The 22,974-nt window shown below is 42.6% G+C and overlaps 1 protein-coding gene across 1 annotated transcript; it reads left to right on the plus strand.

The window, feature by feature from the left end:
- Nucleotides 1-18,898: 18,898 nt before the first annotated feature.
- On the plus strand, nt 18,899-21,633 carry LOC142750772 (olfactory receptor 6N1-like). The gene is given in 3 exon segments (XM_075859749.1): nt 18,899-18,913; nt 20,705-20,968; nt 20,971-21,633. Coding segments are annotated over 3 exon segments (942 nt in total).
- Nucleotides 21,634-22,974: the final 1,341 nt, after the last annotated feature.

Consider the following 22,974-nt stretch of genomic DNA (forward strand, 5'->3'; position numbering starts at 1 on the left):
TGTGTGTGTTATATGACAATCTAAAAGAGCTGAAATTGTAATTGATCTTTTAAAAAAACAATATATGACTCATGTAGTAATAATTACTAATCACAGGGTGACCTGCATGCTATTCTACAGCACAGCCCATATCTATGTAGAGATAGGGCACATATTACTAAACTATGACAGGTGGAGTCTGTTTTAGTTTGTTGCCACTTTTATTGTGCAGACATGTTCCAGATTATGTGTGTTTTTATATTTTTTAGATAAGTGTTTATACAGTCTGTATTTATACAAATACAAACACAAGGAAAAGTGCTGAAGTATTAGTCAATTACTAGGAGATATCTGGCCATATGTAAAATTTATATAATGATATAGTGAGAAGGCTTCATCTGCTGGAATACCGCTAATAACGCCCCTAAGAAATAATTATGTGGAGATTACATGTGGGTAGGTATCAGGAGATTAGTGCAGGGATGTACGGGAAGGACCGGTTGTGGACTGGAGATTGCATGTGGGTAGGTATCAGGAGATTAGTGCAGAGATGTACGGGAAGGACTGGTTGTGGACTGGAGATAACGTGTGGGTAGGTATCAGGAGATTAGTGCAGAGATGTACGGGAAGGACCGGTTGTGGACTGGAGATTACGTGTGGGTAGGTATCAGGAGATTAGTGCAGAGATGTACGGGAAGGACCGGTTGTGGACTGGAGATTACATGTGGGTAGGTATCAGGAGATTAGTGCAGAGATGTACGGGAAGGACCGGTTGTGGACTGGAGATAACGTGTGGGTAGGTATCAGGAGATTAGTGCAGAGATGTACAGGAAGGACCGGTTGTGGACTGGAGATAACGTGTGGGTAGGTATCAGGAGATTAGTGCAGAGATGTACGGGAAGGACCGGTTGTGGACTGGAGATAACGTGTGGGTAGGTATCAGGAGATTAGTGCAGAGATGTACGGGAAGGACCGGTTGTGGACTGGAGATAACGTGTGGGTAGGTATCAGGAGATTAGTGCAGAGATGTACGGGAAGGACCGGTTGTGGACTGGAGATTACATGTGGGTAGGTATCAGGAGATTAGTGCAGAGATGTACGGGAAGGACCGGTTGTGGACTGGAGATTACATGTGGGTAGGTATCAGGAGATTAGTGCAGAGATGTACGGGAAGGACCGGTTGTGGACTGGATATAACGTGTGGGTAGGTATCAGGAGATTAGTGCAGAGATGTACGGGAAGGACCGGTTGTGGACTGGAGATAACGTGTGGGTAGGTATCAGGAGATTAGTGCAGAGATGTACGGGAAGGACCGGTTGTGGACTGGAGATTACGTGTGGGTAGGTATCAGGAGATTAGTGCAGAGATGTACGGGAAGGACCGGTTGTGGACTGGAGATTACATGTGGGTAGGTATCAGGAGATTAGTGCAGAGATGTACGGGAAGGACCGGTTGTGGACTGGAGATAACGTGTGGGTAGGTATCAGGAGATTAGTGCAGAGATGTACGGGAAGGACCGGTTGTGGACTGGAGATTACGTGTGGGTAGGTATCAGGAGATTAGTGCAGAGATGTACGGGAAGGACCGGTTGTGGACTGGAGATTACATGTGGGTAGGTATCAGGAGATTAGTGCAGAGATGTACGGGAAGGACCGGTTGTGGACTGGAGATAACGTGTGGGTAGGTATCAGGAGATTAGTGCAGAGATGTACGGGAAGGACCGGTTGTGGACTGGAGATAACGTGTGGGTAGGTATCAGGAGATTAGTGCAGAGATGTACGGGAAGGACCAGTTGTGGACTGGAGATTATGTGTGGGTAGGTATCAGGAGATTAGAGCAGAGATGTACGGGAAGGACCAGTTGTGGACTGAAGATTATGTGTGGGTAGGTATCAGGAGATTAGTGCAGAGATGTACGGGAAGGACCGGTTGTGGACTGGAGATTACGTGTGGGTAGGTATCAGGAGATTAGTGCAGAGATGTACGGGAAGGACCGGTTGTGGACTGGAGATAACGTGTGTGTAGGTATCAGGAGATTAGTGCAGAGATGTACGGGAAGGACCAGTTGTGGACTGGAGATTATGTGTGGGTAGGTATCAGGAGATTAGAGCAGAGATGTACGGGAAGGACCAGTTGTGGACTGAAGATTATGTGTGGGTAGGTATCAGGAGATTAGTGCAGAGATGTACGGGAAGGACCGGTTGTGGACTGGAGATTGGTGGTTTAAGTGGCTTGTGAACTAAGTGGAGTTCTAAAACCGGATTGTATTGCTGTACTTCTATTCGTTCCAGCTGAGCAGTTGACGAGGGGGAAGGGGTTAACTGGACACAGATTCGTTCCAGCTGAGCAGTTGACGAGGGGGAAGGGGTTAACTGGACACAGATTCGTTCCAGCTGAGCAGTTGACGAGGGGGAAGGGGTTAACTGGACACAGATTCGTTCCAGCTGAGCAGTTGACGAGGGGGAAGGGGTTAACTGGACACAGGTGGTATAAATTAGTCATCAGACCTCATTTTGAGCTTGCTCTTTCTGAGCTTGGTGGTTTAAGTGGCTTGTGAACTAAGTGGAGTTCTAAAACCGGATTGTATTGCTGTACTTCTGTATTGTGTTGCTGTATTTCTGTGTTTGTGAATCTGTTTTGATTGCCAGCAAATAGAAGATAGCAAAAACTCACACAATTTTAAAAAAAAATTAGTAATTTTTTATTTTTTTTTCCCTTGCAGATTCGTTCCAGCTGAGCAGTTGACGAGGGGGAAGGGGTTAACTGGACACAGATTCGTTCCAGCTGAGCAGTTGACGAGGGGGAAGGGGTTAACTGGACACAGGTGGTATAAATTAGTCATCAGACCTCATTTTGAGCTTGCTCTTTCTGAGCTTGGTGGTTTAAGTGGCTTGTGAACTAAGTGGAGTTCTAAAACCGGAGTTGAAAAGAGGAGTTGAAGCCCCAGTAAGTACTCTTCTTTTTCTTTGACAATTGTTCGCTGTTTTGGTGTAACTTGGATAATGGATAGCAAGATTGGAGGTTTTCTTCAGTGCACAGTTTGTCATATGTATACACGACTGGAGCCGGGGTTCCAGGGTGAATATCTCTGTGGCAGATGTGAGCATGTTGTTCACCTGGAAGCTCGTATTAGAGATCTGGAGGAGCAGAATGCAACACTGAGGAGGATAGACAATTTTGAGCGGAGCTTGCTGCTCACAGAGCATGCAGTTAGTGGGTTAGAACTGGAGGGTGAAGACATGGGTGAGCAGGATCAGGTAAGTAGCTGGGTTAATGTAGTTAGGGGCAGTAGAAAGGGGTCAAAGACAAGGAAGGCCGATCCGGTTTCTGGCATTCCAAGCAAAATTGCCAGGTTGGGTGATGATGCGAGGGTGTCAGTCTCAGAAAAGGCAGCCCTAGTGGATACTGATCTCCCTAACAGCCGGGAGAACAGCCCAGCTAGTAGTCGGCGGGATGGTAATGCAGGCAAGCCAAGACAATTGATAGTTGTAGGGGATTCTATAATCAGGAAGACGGATAGAATAATTTGTCGCCAAGACCGCCTCAACCGAATGGTTTGCTGTCTCCCTGGTGCCAGGGTTCGGCATGTGGTGGAACGGGTGGACAAATTGCTGGGAGGGGCTGGTGATGATCCAGCTGTCGTGGTCCATGTCGGTACCAACGACAGAATAAATGGTAGGTGGAGGAGCCTTAAGAATAATTTTAAAGAACTAGGCTACAAGCTGAAGGGAAGGACCTCCAAGGTTGTATTCTCAGGAATACTGCCTGTGCCATGCGCATCACAGGAAAGACAGCGGGAGCTTAGGGAGTTAAATGCATGGCTGAAGTCTTGGTGTAGAGGAGAAGGATTTGGGTTCCTAGAGCACTGGGCTGACTTTTCATTGGGGTACAAACTGTATTCTGCAGATGATTTGCACCTAAATGGAAGGGGGTCCGCTGTGCTGGGGGAGAGAATTCTAGCTGGGGTGGCGGAGTATTTAAACTAGGGCTGAGGAGGGAGGTCAATGTAGAAAAAAAAGGGGTAGCCAGGTTAGAGAGGGGTCAGACTATATTGGTGGGGGGAGAAACAGAATGTGGGGAGAGGACTAGACAACAAGATAAGGAGATCCTTTCGTTACAAAACATCAGTGTAAATAAAAAGGACCGATTAATGTCAAATCACATTTCTGATAATAAAAGTGAAAAACTGACAGGCAAGTTAAAGTGTATGTTCACAAATGCCAGAAGTCTAGCAAGCAAAATGGGGGAGCTGGAGGCCTTAATACTGGAAGAAAATATAGATATAGTTGGTGTTGCTGAAACATGGCTGGACTCTTCACATGACTGGGCTGTAAATCTACAGGGTTTTACACTTTTTCGTAAAGACAGGACAAATAGGAAAGGTGGTGGTGTATGTCTGTATGTGAGAAGTGATATGAAGGCGAGTGTGAAAGAGACAATAGTGGGTGAATACTGTGAGGAGGTTGAAACCTTGTGGGTGGAACTAGAAAGGGAGGTAAACACTGAAAAAATTACTTTTGGTGTAATCTATAGACCCCCCAATATAACTGAGGAGATGGAAGGTCAGATATATAAACAGATGGAGCGGGCTGCACAGGCGGGTACTGTAGTGATAATGGGAGATTTTAATTTCCGGGATATTAATTGGTGTCATGGTTCGGCTTCAACTGCAAAGGGGAGACATTTCCTCAACCTGTTGCAGGAAAATTTTATGGGCCAGTTTGTGGAAGACCCGACTAGAGGTGAAGCTCTGTTGGATCTGGTCATTTCTAATAATGCAGATCTTGTTGGGAATGTCAATGTTCGTGAAAACCTCGGTAACAGTGATCACAATATAGTTACATTTTACCTATACTGTAAAAAACAAACGCAGGCTGGGAGGGCAAAAACATTTAATTTTAAGAAAGCCAATTTCCCCAGGATGAGGGCTGCAATTCAGGATATAGACTGGGAAGAACTAATGTCAAATAATGGAACAAATGATAAATGGGAGATTTTCAAATCTACTTTGAGTTATTATAGTGCAAAATTTATTCCTACAGGTAATAAGTATAAACGACTCAAATTAAACCCCACATGGCTTACACCTTCTGTGAAAGGGGCAATACATGACAAAAAAAGGGCATTTAAAAAATACAAATCTGAGGGTACAGCTGTAGCCTTTGTAAAATATAAAGAGCTTAATAAAATCTGTAAAAATGTAATAAAATTAGCAAAAATACAAAATGAAAGGCAGGTGGCCAAGGATAGTAAAACAAATCCTAAAAAATTCTTCAAGCATATAAATGCAAAAAAGCCAAGGTCTGAACATGTAGGACCCCTAGATAATGGTAATGGGGAGTTGATCACAGGGGATCAAGAGAAGGCAGAGTTACTAAATGGGTTCTTTAGCTCTGTATATACAACAGAAGAAAGAGCAGCTGATGTAGCCGGTGCCAGTGCTGTTAATATATCAGTTGATATACTGAATTGGATGAATGTAGAGATGGTCCAAGCTAAATTAAATAAAATAAATGTGCACAAGGCTCCGGGACCAGATGGGTTACACCCTAGAATTCTTAAAGAGCTTAGTTCAGTTATTTCTGTCCCCCTTTTCATAATATTCAGAGAATCTCTAGTGACAGGTATAGTGCCAAGGGACTGGCGCAGGGCAAATGTGGTGCCTATTTTCAAAAAGGGCTCTAGGTCTTCCCCGGGTAATTATAGACCAGTAAGCTTAACATCCATCGTGGGGAAAATGTTTGAGGGGCTATTGAGGGACTATATACAGGATTATGTGACAATAAATAGCATTATAAGTGACAGCCAGCACGGTTTTACTAAGGACAGAAGTTGTCAAACTAACCTAATCTGTTTTTATGAAGAGGTGAGCAGAAGTCTAGACAGAGGGGCCGCTGTGGATTTAGTGTTTTTGGACTTTGCAAAGGCATTTGACACTGTCCCCCATAGACGCCTAATGGGTAAATTAAGGACTATAGGTTTAGAAAATATAGTTTGTAATTGGATTGAGAATTGGCTCAAGGACCGTATCCAGAGGGTTGTGGTCAATGATTCCTTCTCTGAATGGTCCCCGGTTATAAGTGGTGTACCCCAGGGTTCAGTGCTGGGACCACTATTATTCAACTTATTTATTAATGATATAGAGGAAGGGATTAATAGCACTATTTCTATTTTTGCAGATGACACCAAGCTATGTAATATAGTTCAGACTATGGAAGATGTTCATGAATTACAGGCAGATTTAAACAAACTAAGTGTTTGGGCGTCCACTTGGCAAATGAAGTTTAATGTAGATAAATGTAAAGTTATGCATCTTGGTACCAACAACCTGCATGCATCATATGTCCTAGGGGGCGCTACACTGGCGGATTCACTTGTTGAGAAGGATCTGGGTGTACTTGTAAATCATAAACTCAATAACAGCATGCAGTGTCAATCAGCTGCTTCAAAGGCCAGCAGGATATTGTCGTGTATTAAAAGAGGCATGGACTCGCGGGACAGGGATGTAATAATGCCACTTTACAAAGCATTAGTGAGGCCTCATCTAGAATATGCAGTTCAGTTCTGGGCTCCAGTTCATAGAAAGGATGCCCTGGAGTTGGAAAAAATACAAAGAAGAGCAACGAAGCTAATAAGGGGCATGGAGAATTTAAGTTATGAGGAAAGATTGAAAGAATTAAACCTATTTAGCCTTGAAAAAAGACGACTAAGGGGGGACATGATTAACTTATATAAATATATTAATGGCACATACAAAAAATATGGTGAAATCCTGTTCCTTGTAAAACCCCCTCAAAAAACAAGGGGGCACTCCCTCCGTCTGGAGAAAAAAAGGTTCAAGCTGCAGAGGCGACAAGGCTTCTTTACAGTGAGAACTGTGAATTTATGGAATAGCCTACCGCAGGAGCTGGTCACAGCAGGGACAGTAGATGGCTTTAAAAAAGGGTTAGATAATTTCCTAGAACAAAAAAATATTAGCTCCTATGTGTAGAAATTTTTCCTTCCCTTTTCCCTTCCCTTGGTTGAACTTGATGGACATGTGTCTTTTTTCAGCCGTACTAACTATGTAACTATGTAACTATGTAACATGTGGGTAGGTATCAGGAGATTAGTGCAGAGATGTACGGGAAGGACCGGTTGTGGACTGGAGATTACATGTGGGTAGGTATCAGGAGATTAGTGCAAAGATGTACGGGAAGGACCGGTTGTGGACTGGAGATAACGTGTGGGTAGGTATCAGGAGATTAGTGCAGAGATGTACGGGAAGGACCGGTTGTGGACTGGAGATAACGTGTGGGTAGGTATCAGGAGATTAGTGCAGAGATGTACGGGAAGGACCGGTTGTGGACTGGAGATAACGTGTGGGTAGGTATCAGGAGATTAGTGCAGAGATGTACGGGAAGGACCGGTTGTGGACTGGAGATTACATGTGGGTAGGTATCAGGAGATTAGTGCAGAGATGTACGGGAAGGACCGGTTGTGGACTGGAGATAACGTGTGGGTAGGTATCAGGAGATTAGTGCAGAGATGTACGGGAAGGACCGGTTGTGGACTGGAGATAACGTGTGGGTAGGTATCAGGAGATTAGTGCAGAGATGTACGGGAAGGACCGGTTGTGGACTGGAGATTACATGTGGGTAGGTATCAGGAGATTAGTGCAGAGATGTACGGGAAGGACCGGTTGTGGACTGGAGATAACGTGTGGGTAGGTATCAGGAGATTAGTGCAGAGATGTACGGGAAGGACCAGTTGTGGACTGGAGATTATGTGTGGGTAGGTATCAGGAGATTAGAGCAGAGATGTACGGGAAGGACCAGTTGTGGACTGAAGATTATGTGTGGGTAGGTATCAGGAGATTAGTGCAGAGATGTACGGGAAGGACCGGTTGTGGACTGGAGATTACATGTGGGTAGGTATCAGGAGATTAGTGCAGAGATGTACGGGAAGGACCGGTTGTGGACTGGAGATTACATGTGGGTAGGTATCAGGAGATTAGTGCAGAGATGTACGGCAAGGACCGGTTGTGGACTGGAGATAACGTGTGGGTAGGTATCAGGAGATTAGTGCAGAGATGTACGGGAAGGACCGGTTGTGGACTGGAGATAACGTGTGGGTAGGTATCAGGAGATTAGTGCAGAGATGTACGGGAAGGACCGGTTGTGGACTGGAGATTACGTGTGGGTAGGTATCAGGAGATTAGTGCAGAGATGTACGGGAAGGACCGGTTGTGGACTGGAGATTACATGTGGGTAGGTATCAGGAGATTAGTGCAGAGATGTACGGGAAGGACCGGTTGTGGACTGGAGATAACGTGTGGGTAGGTATCAGGAGATTAGTGCAGAGATGTACGGGAAGGACCGGTTGTGGACTGGAGATAACGTGTGGGTAGGTATCAGGAGATTAGTGCAGAGACGTACGGGAAGGACCAGTTGTGGACTGGAGATTATGTGTGGGTATGTATCAGGAGATTAGAGCAGAGATGTACGGGAAGGACCAGTTGTGGACTGAAGATTATGTGTGGGTAGGTATCAGGAGATTAGTGCAGAGATGTACGGGAAGGACCGGTTGTGGACTGGAGATTACTTGTGGGTAGGTATTAGAAGATTAGTGCAGAGATGTATGGGAAGGACCAGTTGTGGACTGGAGATTATGTGTGGGTAGGTATCAGGAGATTAGTGCAGGGATGTACGGGAAGGACCGGTTGTGGACTGGAGATTATATGTGGGTAGGTATCAGGAGATTAGTGCAGAGATGTATGGGAAGGACCAGTTGTGGACTGGAGATTATGTGTGGGTAGGTATCAGGAGATTAGTGCAGAGATGTACGGGAAGGACCAGTTGTGGACTGAAGATTATGTGTGGGTAGGTATCAGGAGATTAGTGCAGAGATGTACGGGAAGGACCAGTTGTGGACTGGAGATTATGTGTGGGTAGGTATCAGGAGATTAGAGCAGAGATGTTTGAAGGGGACAGGTTGTTGACTGGAGATTACTTAAGGGAGGTATCATGAGATTAGGGCAGGGATGTATGGAGGGGATAGGTTTTGGATCAGAGATTACGTGTGGGTAGGTATCAGGAGATTAGAGCAGAGTTATATGTGGGATAACTTGTGGACTGGAGATTATGTGTAAGCAGGTATAGGAAGATTTGAGCAGAAATGTATGGAGGAGACGGGTAATGGACTGGCGACTACATGTGGGTAGGTATCGGGAGGTTAGGGTAGAGATGTACAGATGTAGCCATCTCTATCTTGACTTTTAATGCATTAAATACACAGTGGCAAGATCCTTTATCTTGACTTTATCAATGACTTTTCAATGGCTTTTGTTCTGTGATATTATGCTCCAGCATCGGGGAGTTGAGATTAAGATGGCTACATCTGTATGGGGGGGGGGTTGTACGGGCGATTACATATGGGTAGGTATCAGGAGATAAGGACATATATGTATAAAGGGGACAGGTTGTGGATTGGAGATTACACATGGATAGGTATCAGGAGATTAGGACATAGATGTATAAGGGGACAAGTTGTGGAATGGAGATTACATGTGGGTGGGTATCAGGAAATTAGGGTACAGATGTATGGAGGAGACAGTTTGTGGACTGGAGCATACATGTGGGGATGTATTAGGAGATCAGGACATAGATGTATAAAGGTGACTGGGTGTGGAATGGAGATCACGTGTGGTTAGGTATCAGGAGATTAGAGTAGAGATGTATGTGGATAGGCTGTTGACTGGAGATTATGTGTGGGCAAATATCATAAGATTTGGGCAGAAATGTATGGAGGGGACAGGTTGTGGAATGGAAATTACGTGTGGGTAGGTATCAGGACATTAGAGTACAGATTTATTGGTTGGATAGGTCAATTACTGGATATTACGTGTGGGCAGGTATTGGTACATTTGGGCAGAAATACATGAAGGGGACAGGTTGTGAACTGAAGATTGCATGTGATGAGGTATCAGGAGATTACAGCAGAGATGTATAGAGGGGACAGGTTATAAAATAGAGATTAGATGTGGGTACCGTACGTAGTAGGAGATTAGAGAAGAGATGTATGGGGGGACAGGCTGTGGACTGGAGATTATATGTAGGAAAGGTATAAAGAGATTAGAGCAGTGATGAATGGGGGACAGGCTGTGGACTGGAGATTATATGTAGGGAAGGTATAAAGAGATTAAAGCAGAGATGTATGGAGGGGACAGGCTGTGGACTGGAGATAATATGTAGGGAAGGTATCAGGAGATTAGGGCAGAGTTGTATGGAGAGGATAGGTTGTGGACAGGAGATTTTATGTAGGGAAGGTATCAGGAGATTAGGGTAGAGATGTATGGAGCGGACAAGTTGTGGACGGGAGATTATGTGTGGGTAGGTTTTAGGAGATTAGGTCAGAGATGTATGGAGGGGACAAGTTGTGGACAAGAAATTATATGTAGGGAAGGTATCAGGAGATTAAGGCCGAAATGTACGGAGGGGACAAGTTGTGGACAGGAGATTATATGTAGGGAAGGTATCAGGAGATTAGGGCAGAGATGTATGGAGGGGACAAATTGTGGACAGGAGATTATATGTAGGGAAGGTATCAGGAGATTAGGGTAGAAATGTATGGAGAGAACAAGTTGTGGACAGGAAATTAGATGTAGGGAAGGTATCAGGTGATTAGGTCAGAGATGTATGGAGGGGACAAGTTTTGGACAGGAGATTATATGTAAGGAAGGTATCAGGAGATTAGGGCAGAGCTGTATGGAGGGTACAGGTTGTGGACAGGAGATTTTATGTAGGGAAGGTATCAGGAGATTAGTGCAGAGATGTCAATTAATATCAAATCACATTTCTGATAATAAAAGTGAAAAACTGACAGGCAAGTTAAAGTGTATGTTCACAAATGCCAGAAGTCTAGCAAGCAAAATGGGGGAGCTGGAGGCCTTGATACTGGAAGAAAATATAGATATAGTTGGTGTTGCTGAAACATGGCTGGACTCTTCACATGACTGGGCTGTAAATCTACAGGGTTTTACACTTTTTCGGAAAGACAGGACAAATAGGAAAGGCGGTGGTGTATGTCTGTATGTGAGAAGTGATATGAAGGTGGTGGTGTATGTCTGTATGTGAGAAATGATATGAAGGCGAGTGTGAAAGAGACAATAGTGGGTGAATACTGTGAGGAGGTTGAAACCTTGTGGGTGGAACTAGAAAGGGAGGTAAACACTGAAAAAATTACTTTTGGTGTAATCTTTAGACCCCCCCAATATAACTGAGGAGATGGAATGTCAGCTATATAAACAGATGGAGCGGGCTGCACAGGCGGGTACAGTAGTGATAATGGGAGATTTTAATTTCCGGGATATTAATTGGTGTCATGGTTCAGCTTCAACTGCAAAGGGGAGACATTTCCTCAACCTGTTGCAGGAAAATTTTATGGGCCAGTTTGTGGAAGACCCGACTAGAGGTGAAGCTCTGTTGGATCTGGTCATTTCTAATAATGCAGAGCTTGTTGGGAATGTCAATGTTCGTGAAAACCTCGGTAACAGTGATCATAATATAGTTACATTTTACCTATACTGTAAAAAACAAACGCAGGCTGGGAGGGCAAAAACATTTAATTTTAAGAAAGCCAATTTCCCCAGGATGAGGGCTGCAATTAAGGATATAGACTGGGAAGAACTAATGTCAAATAATGGGACAAATGATAAATGGGAGATTTTCAAATCTACTTTGAGTTATTATAGTGCAAAATTTATTCCTATAGGTAACAAGTATAAACGACTCAAATTAAACCCCACATGGCTTACACCTTCTGTGAAAGGGGCAATACATGACAAAAAAAGGGCATTTAAAAAATACAAATATGAGGGTACATCTGCAGCCTTTGTAAAATATAAAGAGCTTAATAAAATCTGTAAAAAAGTAATAAAATTAGCAAAAATACAAAATGAAAGGCAGGTGGCCAAGGATAGTAAAACAAATCCTAAAAAATTCTTCAAGCATATAAATGCAAAAAAGCCAAGGTCTGAACATGTAGGACCCCTAGATAATGGTAATGGAGAGTTGATCACAGGGGATCAAGAGAAGGCAGAGTTACTAAATGGGTTCTTCCGCTTTGTATATACAACAGAAGAAAGAGCAGCTGATGTAGCCGGTGCCAGTGCTGTTAATATATCAGTTGATCTACTGAATTGGATGAATGTAGATATGGTCCAAGCTAAATTAAATAAAATAAATGTGCACAAGGCCCCGGGACCAGATGGGTTACACCCTAGAATTCTTAAAGAGCTTAGTTCAGTTATTTCTGTCCCCCTTTTCATAATATTCAGAGAATCTCTAGTGACTGGTATAGTGCCAAGGGACTGGCGCAGCGCAAATGTGGTGCCGATTTTCAAAAAGGGCTCTAGGTCTTCCCCGGGTAATTATAGACCAGTAAGCTTAACATCCATCGTGGGGAAAATGTTTGAGGGGCTATTGAGGGACTATATACAGGATTATGTGACAATAAATAGCATTATAAGTGACAGCCAGCACGGTTTTACTAAGGACAGAAGTTGTCAAACTAACCTAATCTGTTTTTATGAAGAGGTAAGCAGAAGCCTAGACAGAGGGGCCGCTGTGGATATAGTGTTTTTGGACTTTGCTAAGGCATTTGACACTGTCCCTCATAGACATCTAATGGGTAAATTAAGGACTATAGGTTTAGAAAATATAGTTTGTAATTGGATTGAGAATTGGCTCAAGGACCGTATCCAGAGAGTTGTGGTCAATGATTCCTTCTCTGAATGGTCACCGGTAATAAGTGGTGTACCCAATGGTTCAGTGCTGGGACCACTATTATTCAACTTATTTATTAATGATATAGAGGATGGGATTAATAGCACTATTTATATTTTTGCAGATGACACCAAGCTATGTAATATAGTTCAGTCTATGGAAGATGTTCGTGAATTGCAGGCAGATTTAAACAAACTAAGTGTTTGGGCGTCCACTTGGCAGATGAAGTTTAATGTAGATAAATGTAAAGTTATGCATCTGGGTACCAACAACCTGCATGCATCATATGTCCTAGGGGGCGCTACACTGGCGGATTCACTTGTTGAGAAGGATCTGGGTGTACTTGTAAATCATAAACTCAATAACAGCATGCAATGTCAATCAGCTGCTTCAAAGGCCAGCAGGATATTGTCGTGTATTAAAAGAGGCCTGGACTCGCGGGACAGGGATGTAATATTACCACTTTACAAAGCATTAGTGAGGCCTCATCTAGAATATGCAGTTCAGTTCTGGGCTCCAGTTCATAGAAAGGATGCCCTGGAGTTGGAAAAAATACAAAGAAGAGCAACGAAGCTAATTAGGGGCATGGAGAATTTAAGTTATGAGGAAAGATTGAAAGAATTAAACCTATTTAGCCTTGAAAAAAGACGACTAAGGGGGGACATGATTAACTTATATAAATATATTAATGGCACACAAAAAATATGGTGAAATCCTGTTCCTTGTAAAACCCCCTCAAAAAACAAGGGGGCACTCCCTCCGTCTGGAGAAAAAAAGGTTCAAGCTGCAGAGGCGACAAGGCTTCTTTACTGTGAGAACTGTGAATCTATGGAATAGCCTACCGCAGGAGCCGTCACAGCAGGGACAGTAGATGGCTTTAAAAAAGGGTTAGATAATTTCCTAGAACAAAAAAATATTAGCTCCTATGTGTAGAAATTTTTCCTTCCCTTTTCCCTTCCCTTGGTTGAACTTGATGGACATGTGTCTTTTTTCAGCCGTACTAACTATGTAACTATGTAACTATGTATGGGAAGGACCGGTTGTGGACTGGAGATTACGTGTGGGTAGGTATCAGGAGATTAGTGCAGAGATGTATGGGAAGGATAGATTGTGGACTCAAGATTACGTGCGGGTAGGTATCAGGAGATTAGAGCAGAGATTTTTGAAGGGGACAGGTTGTTGACTGGAGATTACATAAGGGAGGTATCAAGAGATTAGTGCAGTGATGTATGGAGGGGATAGGTTTTTGATCAGAGATTACTTGTGGGTAGGTATCAGGAGATTAGGGCAGGGATGTATGGAGGGGATAGGTTTTGGATCAGAGATTACGTGTGGGTAGGTATCAGGAGATTAGAGCAGAGTTATATGGGGGATAGGTTGTGGACTGGAGATTATGTGTAAGCAGGTATAGGAAGATTTGAGCAGAAATGTATGGAGGAGACGGGTAATGGACTGGCGACTACATGTGGGTAGGTATCTGGAGGTTAGGGTAGAGATGTACATATGTAGCCATCTCTATCTTGACTTTTACTGCATTAAATACACAGTGGCAAGATCCTTTATCTTGACTTTATCAATGACTTTTCAATGGCTTTTGTTCTGTGATACTATGCTCCAGCAAGTTATCGGAGTGGAGATAAAGATGGCTACATCTGTATGGGGGGGGGGTTTGTACGGGCGATTACACATGGGTAGGTATCAGGAGATAAGAACATATATGTATAAAGGGGACAGGTTGTGGACTGGAGATTACACATGGGTAGGTATCATGATATTAGGACATAGATGTATAAGGGGACAAATTGTGGAATGGAGATTAATTGTGAGGAGATATCAGGAGATTAAGGTACAGATGTATGGAGGAGACAGTTTGTGGACTGGAGCATACATGTGGGGATGTATTAGGAGATCAGGACATAGATGTATAAAGGTGACTGGGTGTGGAATGGAGATCACGTGTGGTTAGGTATCAGAAGATTAGAGTAGAGATGTATGTGGATAGGCTGTTGACTGGAGATTATGTGTGGGCAAATATCAGAAGATTTGGGCAGAAATGTATGAGAGGACAGGTTGTGGAATGGAAATTACGTGTGGGTAGGTATCAGGACATTAGAGTACAGATTTATTGGTTGGATAGGTTGATTACTGGATATTACGTGTGGGCAGGTATTGGAATATTTGGGCAGAAATACAAGAAGCGGACAGGTTGTGGACTGAAGATTGCATGAGGGAAGGTATCATGTGATTAGGTCAGAGATGTATGGAGGGGACAAGTTGTGGACAGGAGATTATATGTAGGGAAGGTATCAGGAGATTAGGTCAGAGATGTATGGAGGGGACAAGTTGTGGACAGGAGATTATATGTAGGGATGGTATCAGGAGATTAGGTTAGAGATGTATGGAGAGGACAGTTTGTGGACAGGAGATTAGGGCAGAGATGTATGGAGAGGACAGGTTGTGGACAGGAGATTAGGGCAGAGATGTATGGAGAGGACAGGTTGTGGACAGGAGATTAGGGCAGAAATGTATGGAGAGGACAGGTTGTGGACAGGAGATTAGGGCAGAGATGTATGGAGAGGACAGGTTGTGGACAGGAGATTAGGGCAGAGATGTATGGAGAGGACAGGTTGTGGACAGGAGATTAGGGCATAGATGTATGGAGAGGACAGGTTGTGGACAGGAGATTAGGGCAGAGATGTATGGAGAGGACAGGTTGTGGACAGGAGATTAGGGCAGAGATGTATGGAGAGGACAGGTTGTGGACAGGAGATTAGGGCAGAGATGTATGGAGAGGACAGGTTGTGGACAGGAGATTAGGGCAGAGATGTATGGAGAGGACAGGTTGTGGACAGGAGATTAGGGCAGAGATGTATGGAGAGGACAGGTTGTGGACAGGAGATTAGGGAAGAGATGTATGGAGGGGACAGGCTGTGGACTGGAGATAATATGTAGGGAAGGTATCAGGAGATTAGGGCAGAGATGTATAGAGAGGACAGGTTGTGGACAGGAGATTAGGGCATAGATGTATGGAGAGGACAGGTTGTGGACAGGAGATTAGGGCAGAGATGTATAGAGAGGACAGGTTGTAGACAGGAGATTAGGGCAGAGATGTATAGAGAGGACAGGTTGTGGACAGGAGATTAGGGCAGAGATGTATAGAGAGGACAGGTTGTGGACAGGAGATTAGGGTAGAGATGTATGGAGTGGACAGGTTGTGTACAGGAGATTAGAGCAGAGTTGTATGGAGAGGACAGGTTGTGGACAGGAGATTAGAGCAGAGATGTATGGAGAGGACAGGTTGTGAACAGAGAATTACGTGTGGGGAGGTATCAGGTGATCATGGCAGTCATGTATGGAGTCGGTAGGTGGTAATGGCTGAGATGTGTAATCAAATTAGTGGATCTGGATTTGTCATATTCTTCATGCAGCATTTTCTATAAACAGGTCTCAGGTTTTATGTATTCAGTTACCCCCTGATCACAGTTTTCATACATGACCCCAGACGGTAAGAGTCCCAGAAGTTTTATTATTTTCCTTTGCCTTGGTGATGTTTAATAATTCCCACCTTCTCTTTCAGGTCCAGACACATTCTCTTCTTATAAGATCCTAAATGACGGAGAAGAAAGGAAATTCCAGAGAAGATGAAAGTGAAAGTAAATGATGTCACATACAGGACTAGAGATGAGCGAACTTATCAAAAGTTTGGTTCGGATAGTTCGCCGAATTTCACAAAAAAGTTTGATTCGGACCGAACTAGTTCTGACCAAACCTGTCACTTCCGTGCGCCGAGCATGCTACTGTCCGGGGTGCTGATAGAGTTAATGGGCTGCACTAACTCTTTCAGCAACCTTGACAGTACATGCTCGGCGCGCGGAAAATACAATTTAAATGTAATAAAAAAATAATACGTTCATACTTACTTTCCTCCTGTCCGGCCTCCAGCGATGACGTTTCATCCCTTTCACCGCTGCAGCCAATCACAGGCTGTAGTGGCGGTCACTTACGTCAGGATGACGCTTCATCCCACGTGACCGCCTCTGCAGCCAATCACAGGCTGCAGCGGCGACATGGATGAAACGTCATCGCAGGAGGCCGGACTGGAGGAAAGTAAGTATGCACGTATTATTTATTTTTTTGGGCATGTATGTATGTTGTCATGTATGTATGTATGTATGTATGTACGTACGTACGTACGTACGTACGTACGTACAAACGTACGTATGTATGTATATATGTGCATGTATGTTTGCATGTATGTTGGCATGTATGTATATATGTGCATGTGTGTATGTATATTTGCATGAATGTATGTTTGCATGAATGTATGTTTGCATGTATGTATGTTTGCATGAATGTATGTTTGCATGAATGTATGTTTGCATGTATGTATGTTGTCATGTATGTATGTATGCATGTATGTACGTATGTTGTCATGTATGTATGTATATATGTGCATGTATGTTTGCATGTATGTTGGCATGTATGTATATATGTGCATGTTTGTATGTATATTTGCATGTATATATTTGCATGTATGTATGTTTGTATGTGTGTATGTTTGCATGTATGTAAGTATGTATGTTGGCATGTATGTATATATATGCATGTATATTTGCATGTATATATTTGCATGTTTGTATGTTTGCATGAATGTATGTGTGTATGTATGTATGTTTGCATTTTATGTATGTTTGCATGTATGTATGTATGTTTGCATGTATGTATGTATGTTGTCATGTATGTATGTTGTCAGGTATGTATGTATATATGTGCATGTATATTTGCATGTATATATTTGCATGTATGTATGTATGATTGCATGTATGTATGTATGTATGTATGTTGGCATGCATGTATATATGTGCATGTATATTTGCATGTATATATTTGCATGTATGTATGTTTGCATGAATGTATGTTTGTATGTATGTATGTTTGCATTTTATGTATGTATGTTTGCATGTATGTATGTATGTATGTTGTCATGTATGTATGTTGTCAGGTATGTATGTATATATGTGCATGTATGTTTGCATGTATGTATATATGTGCATGTATATTTGCATGTATATATTTGCATGTATGTATGTATGTTTGCATTTATGTATGTTTGCATGAATGTATATTTACATGTATGTATGTATATATGTGCATGTATGTTTGCATTTATGTATGTTGTCATTTATGTATGTTGTCATGTATGTATGTATATATCTGCATGTATGTTTGCATGTATGTTGGCATGTATGTATATATGTGCATGTTTGTATGTATATTTGCATGTATATATTTGCATGTATGTATGTATGTATGTATGTATGTTGTCATGTATGTATGTATGTTTGCATGTTTTTATTTTTGCATGTATGTTTATATATATATATATATATATGTGCATGTATGTAATTATGTTTGCATGTATATTTGTGCATGCTTGTATATATGTATGTATCTTTGCATGTTTGTATGTATGTATGTTTTCATGTGTGTGTGTATGCATGTATGTATGATAGTTTGCATGTATGTATGTATGTATATATGTGTGTATGTTTGCATGTATATATGTGCATGCTTGTATATATGTATGCATGTTACTGATCAATTACTATGTGCCGTGATGATAAATATGGTGAATACTTCACTAAAATTACAATATGTTCTACTACTTGGCGGCACATCATTATTGATCATTATTTCTCTATATCTTTTATTTCTTTTCTTTTACATTTTGTGATCTTCTTGGTAAATAATAAATTACCAATAATAATGTAATGTAACTACCCCTCAATGGACCGGAACCCAAGAGATGAGGAAGCCGGAACCCAAGAGATGAGGAAGCCGGAAACCCGAGAGACGAGGAAGCCGGAAACCCAAGAGACGAGGAAGCCGGAAACCCAAGAGACGAGGAAGCTAATGACAAAACAATCTCCATAGAGTTACTTCTCACAGTTTCTCGCCCTGGTGTGGTGAATATATACTGGTAGTCACTGCGTGGCTTATGTCATACGAACTATTCATGTGTGCGCTCTTGTATTCTGAGGGATTGTGTTTAACCTCCGGCATTCTGGAACTTTTCTGAGAACAGGATTGAGAGTTTGAGAGTAATGTCGGAAAGTGATTACATGTTCATCACTAGGACAATATTTCCACAAGAACATGGAAACCCCCAATGTAAGTACAGACAGATGAGCTTCTTAGGTAGTCCACACTTATCTTAAGGCCTGATTTACACGAGCGTGTGCGTTTTGCGCACGCAAAAAAACGCTGCGTTTTGCGCGCGCAAAAGGCATTTGACAGCTGCGTGTGTCATCCGTGTATGATGCGCGGCTGCGTGATTTTCGCGCAGCCGCCATCATAGAGATGAGGCTAGTCGACACCCGTCACTGTCCAAGGTGCTGAAAGAGCTAACTGATCGGCAGTAACTCTTTCAGCACCCTCGACAGTGAATGCCGATCACAATATACAGCAACCTGTGAATAAAAAAAGACGTTCAAACTTACCAGGATCTGCCTGCTTCCTCCAGTCCGGTCTCCCGGCCGTTGCCTTTGTGACGCGTCCCTCTCTTGTCATCCGGCCCCACCTCCCAGGATGACGCGGCAGTCCATGAGACCGCTGCAGCCTGTGATTGGCTGCAGCCTGTGCTTGGCCTGTGATTGGCTGCAGCTGTCACTTGGCCTGAATTGTCATCCCGGGAGGTCGGACTGGAGGAAGGAGCCGGGACTTATCGGTAAGTCCGAACTTCTGTTTTTTTTTACACGTATATGTATATGGCGATCGAAAGTCACTGTCCATGGTGCTGAAACAGTTTAAGTCTTTCAGCACCGTGGGCAGTGACTGTCTCCTGACGTCGCGTACCCGAACATTTTTTGCCGGGTTTCGGTCAAAACGAGTTCGGCCGAACCCGGTGAAGTTCGGTGCGCTCATCTCTAATTTGACACTCCGTTTGGATGTTTGTAAACAGAAAAGCACGTGGTGCTTTTCTGTTTACATTCATCCTTTTGACAGCTCTTGCGTGATTTTCGCGCATGCAACGCAGTAGCGTCCGTGTGGCATGCGTTGTTTTCATGCACCCATTGACTTCAATGGGTGCGTGTTGCGTGAAAAACGCACGATTATAGAACATGTCGTGAGTTTTACGCAACGCACTCACGCTGCACAAAATTCACGCATCGTCTAAACTGCCCCATAGAGTAATATAGGTGCGTACGACACGCGTGAAAAGCACGCGCGTCGCACGCGCGTATATTACGCTCGTGTAAATGAGGCCTGAAGGCTATGTACACCTAGTTCATAACTTGGATGGGATCATTTACAGGTGGATCCTGCGTGGCCGTCATTGTAACCGTCAGGTCCGCGGGACTGACAGATTCAGTGAAAAGCAAATGATACAGCTGTTCTGTATAGAGACTATTTACAAAGTTACACTAATCACACTGACTAAGCTACTTATATCAAATAAATGCCCTCAAAGCTGTACATAGCCTTTAATCAAGAAGATGCAATGTTAAAAGATAGCTGAGGAATCCTCAATAACATTATCTATGAATCTCCATTCACATTCCCCAATGGCTTTCTCTAACCCTATATCTCATATAGATTTCCATAAATCACTGATGGGCCCCACAATAACAATTATAGTTAAGATAAATTCTAGAAAAAAACATAATTGGTTGTTATGAGCTAATTTATCCAATAGTCCTTAGGAATAAGGTTCTGGTGCTGTAGAAACATCTCTGCGTCTTAGACTTATGCATTTAGAACCCGGCACACAAGACGGAAATGCTGCAGATTTTCCATGTGGATTTGTGCATGGAAAATCTGCAATGGATTTCAGTGTCAGCCAAGTGGATGAGATTTGAACAGATTTTATCCTCATGCTGTAGAATATTTTTTGCACACAAATTTAGAGCACATTCTTTAAGGTGTTCTTACTTTTTCTTTACTTTTATTCTGAATATTCAGGGAAACAATCTGACGACGGCTACAGAATTTTTCCTCATAGGATTTCAGGGTAGTCAATGGTTGCGTATTTTCCTGTTCTGTCTTCTCCTTGTTGTCTTCTGTGGGACAATATGTGGGAATCTCCTGATCATCACCCTGGTGTCCACCAGCAAGAACCTCCACACTCCAATGTACTTCTTCGTCTCACAACTGTCTATCAGTGACATATTATTAACCACCGACATTGTCCCCAACATGCTCCACCTTCTACTGAATAATGGGGAGGGGGCATTACATTTGCTGGCTGTATAGCTCAGTTGTATTTTTTCAGTGCCCCTGAAGCATTTGAATGTTTTCTCCTCACAGTGATGTCTTATGACCGATATGTGGCCATCTGTAACCCCCTCCGTTACACTTCTATCATGACACATGAACATTGTGGGAAATGTGCTGCCACCTGTTGGTTGATCGGTTTCTCCATGGTATTGATTGACAATTTAACAATGTCAAGTCTGAAATTTTGTGGACCAAATATTATCGACCATTTTTACTGTGATTTTGTTCCCTTACAAGAAATTTATTGTTCTGATACCTTCATTGTTCAACTAGAAATGTTTTTACTTAGCATTCCACTAGTATTTATACCAACATTGATAATAATTTCATCTTATGTTAATATTTTATTTGCCATCTTAAGGATTCCATCCGGTACAGGTAGACAGAAAGCCTTCTCCACCTGCAGCTCCCACCTCACTGTGGTCTCCATATTTTACTGGACTTTATTTGCTGTTTATATGTTTCCAGCAAAAGGAGAATCATCGACCATTAGAAAGATCCTATCCCTGCTCTACACTGTATTTAGCCCATTCATCAACCCCATTATATATAGTCTGAGAAATACAGACATCAAACAAGCCATAGATAAAACAATTAAAAAATATAAAACTTGAGTTATTGAAATTAGACCTAAATGTAAACCAGGGCCCACTATGAGTTATGATATGAAAATACAAAAAAGTTGGTCAGCACATGAATCGTGAATTGCAGGCAGATTTAAACAAACTAAGTGTTTGGGCGTCCACTTGGCAGATGAAGTTTAATGTAGATAAATGTAAAGTTATGCATCTGGGTACCAACAACCTGCATGCATCATATGTCCTAGGGGGAGCTACACTGGCGGATTCACTTGTTGAGAAGGATCTGGGTGTACTTGTAAATCATGAACTAAATAACAGCATGCAGTGTCAATCAGCTGCTTCAAAGGCCAGCAAGATATTGTCTTGTATTAAAAGAGGCCTGGACTCGCGGGACAGGGATGTAATATTACCACTTTACAAAGCATTAGTGAGGCCTCATCTAGAATATGCAGTTCAGTTCTGGGCTCCAGTTCATAGAAAGGATGAACTGGAGTTGGAAAAAATACAAAGAAGAGCAACAAAGCTAATTAGGGGCATGGAGAATCTAAGTTATGAGGAAAGATTAAAAGAACTAAACCTATTTAGCCTTGAAAAAAGACGACTAAGGGGGGACATGATTAACTTATATAAATATATGAATGGCACATACAAAAAATATGGTGAAATCCTGTTCCATGTAAAACCCCCTAAAAAAACAAGGGGGCGCTCCCTCCGTCTAGAGAAAAAAGGTTCAACCTGCAGAGGTGACAAGCCTTCTTTACTGTAAGAACTGTGAATCTATGGAATAGTCACCACAGGAGCCGTCACAGCAGGGACAGTAGATGCTGCAAAAAAGGCAAAGATAATTTCCTAGAACAAAAAAATATTAACTCCTATGTGTAGAAATTTTTTACTTCCCTTTTCCTGTCCCTTGGTTGAACTTGATGGACATGTGTCTTTTTTCAACCGTACAAACTATGTAACTATGTAACTATGTAATATAACTATATAACTATGTAACTATGTAACATCCTAACAAAATGAAAAATTTGCAGGTGCCCGTACGCTGTGACTGCAAACAATACAAAGAAAAAAACACATTACAACAGGACTCTGCGAATTCTAAGACCACCAAATGCACTGTATGTACTGTAGATCAAAACCTGTGGAGAAAGGCTCTTTGGAGTTAAAACGTTGCTGTCATGCAATGGAGTAAACAAATATGTTTTTACCTCAGTTTTCAATGCAGTTTTCGTGAAAACTTGTCAAAACCACACTGTGTAAATGCACCCTAAGAAAATATTTTTTTATTGAATTAAAAACTACCCCACACGGGGCGTGGCCTGGCTGTTGACGGAGAAGGCTGCATGAGAGTTTAGCTCCGTCCCCGAGATC

This window comes from Rhinoderma darwinii, chromosome 3 (assembly GCF_050947455.1).
Source record: "Rhinoderma darwinii isolate aRhiDar2 chromosome 3, aRhiDar2.hap1, whole genome shotgun sequence".
Classification (NCBI taxonomy): domain Eukaryota; kingdom Metazoa; phylum Chordata; class Amphibia; order Anura; family Rhinodermatidae; genus Rhinoderma; species Rhinoderma darwinii.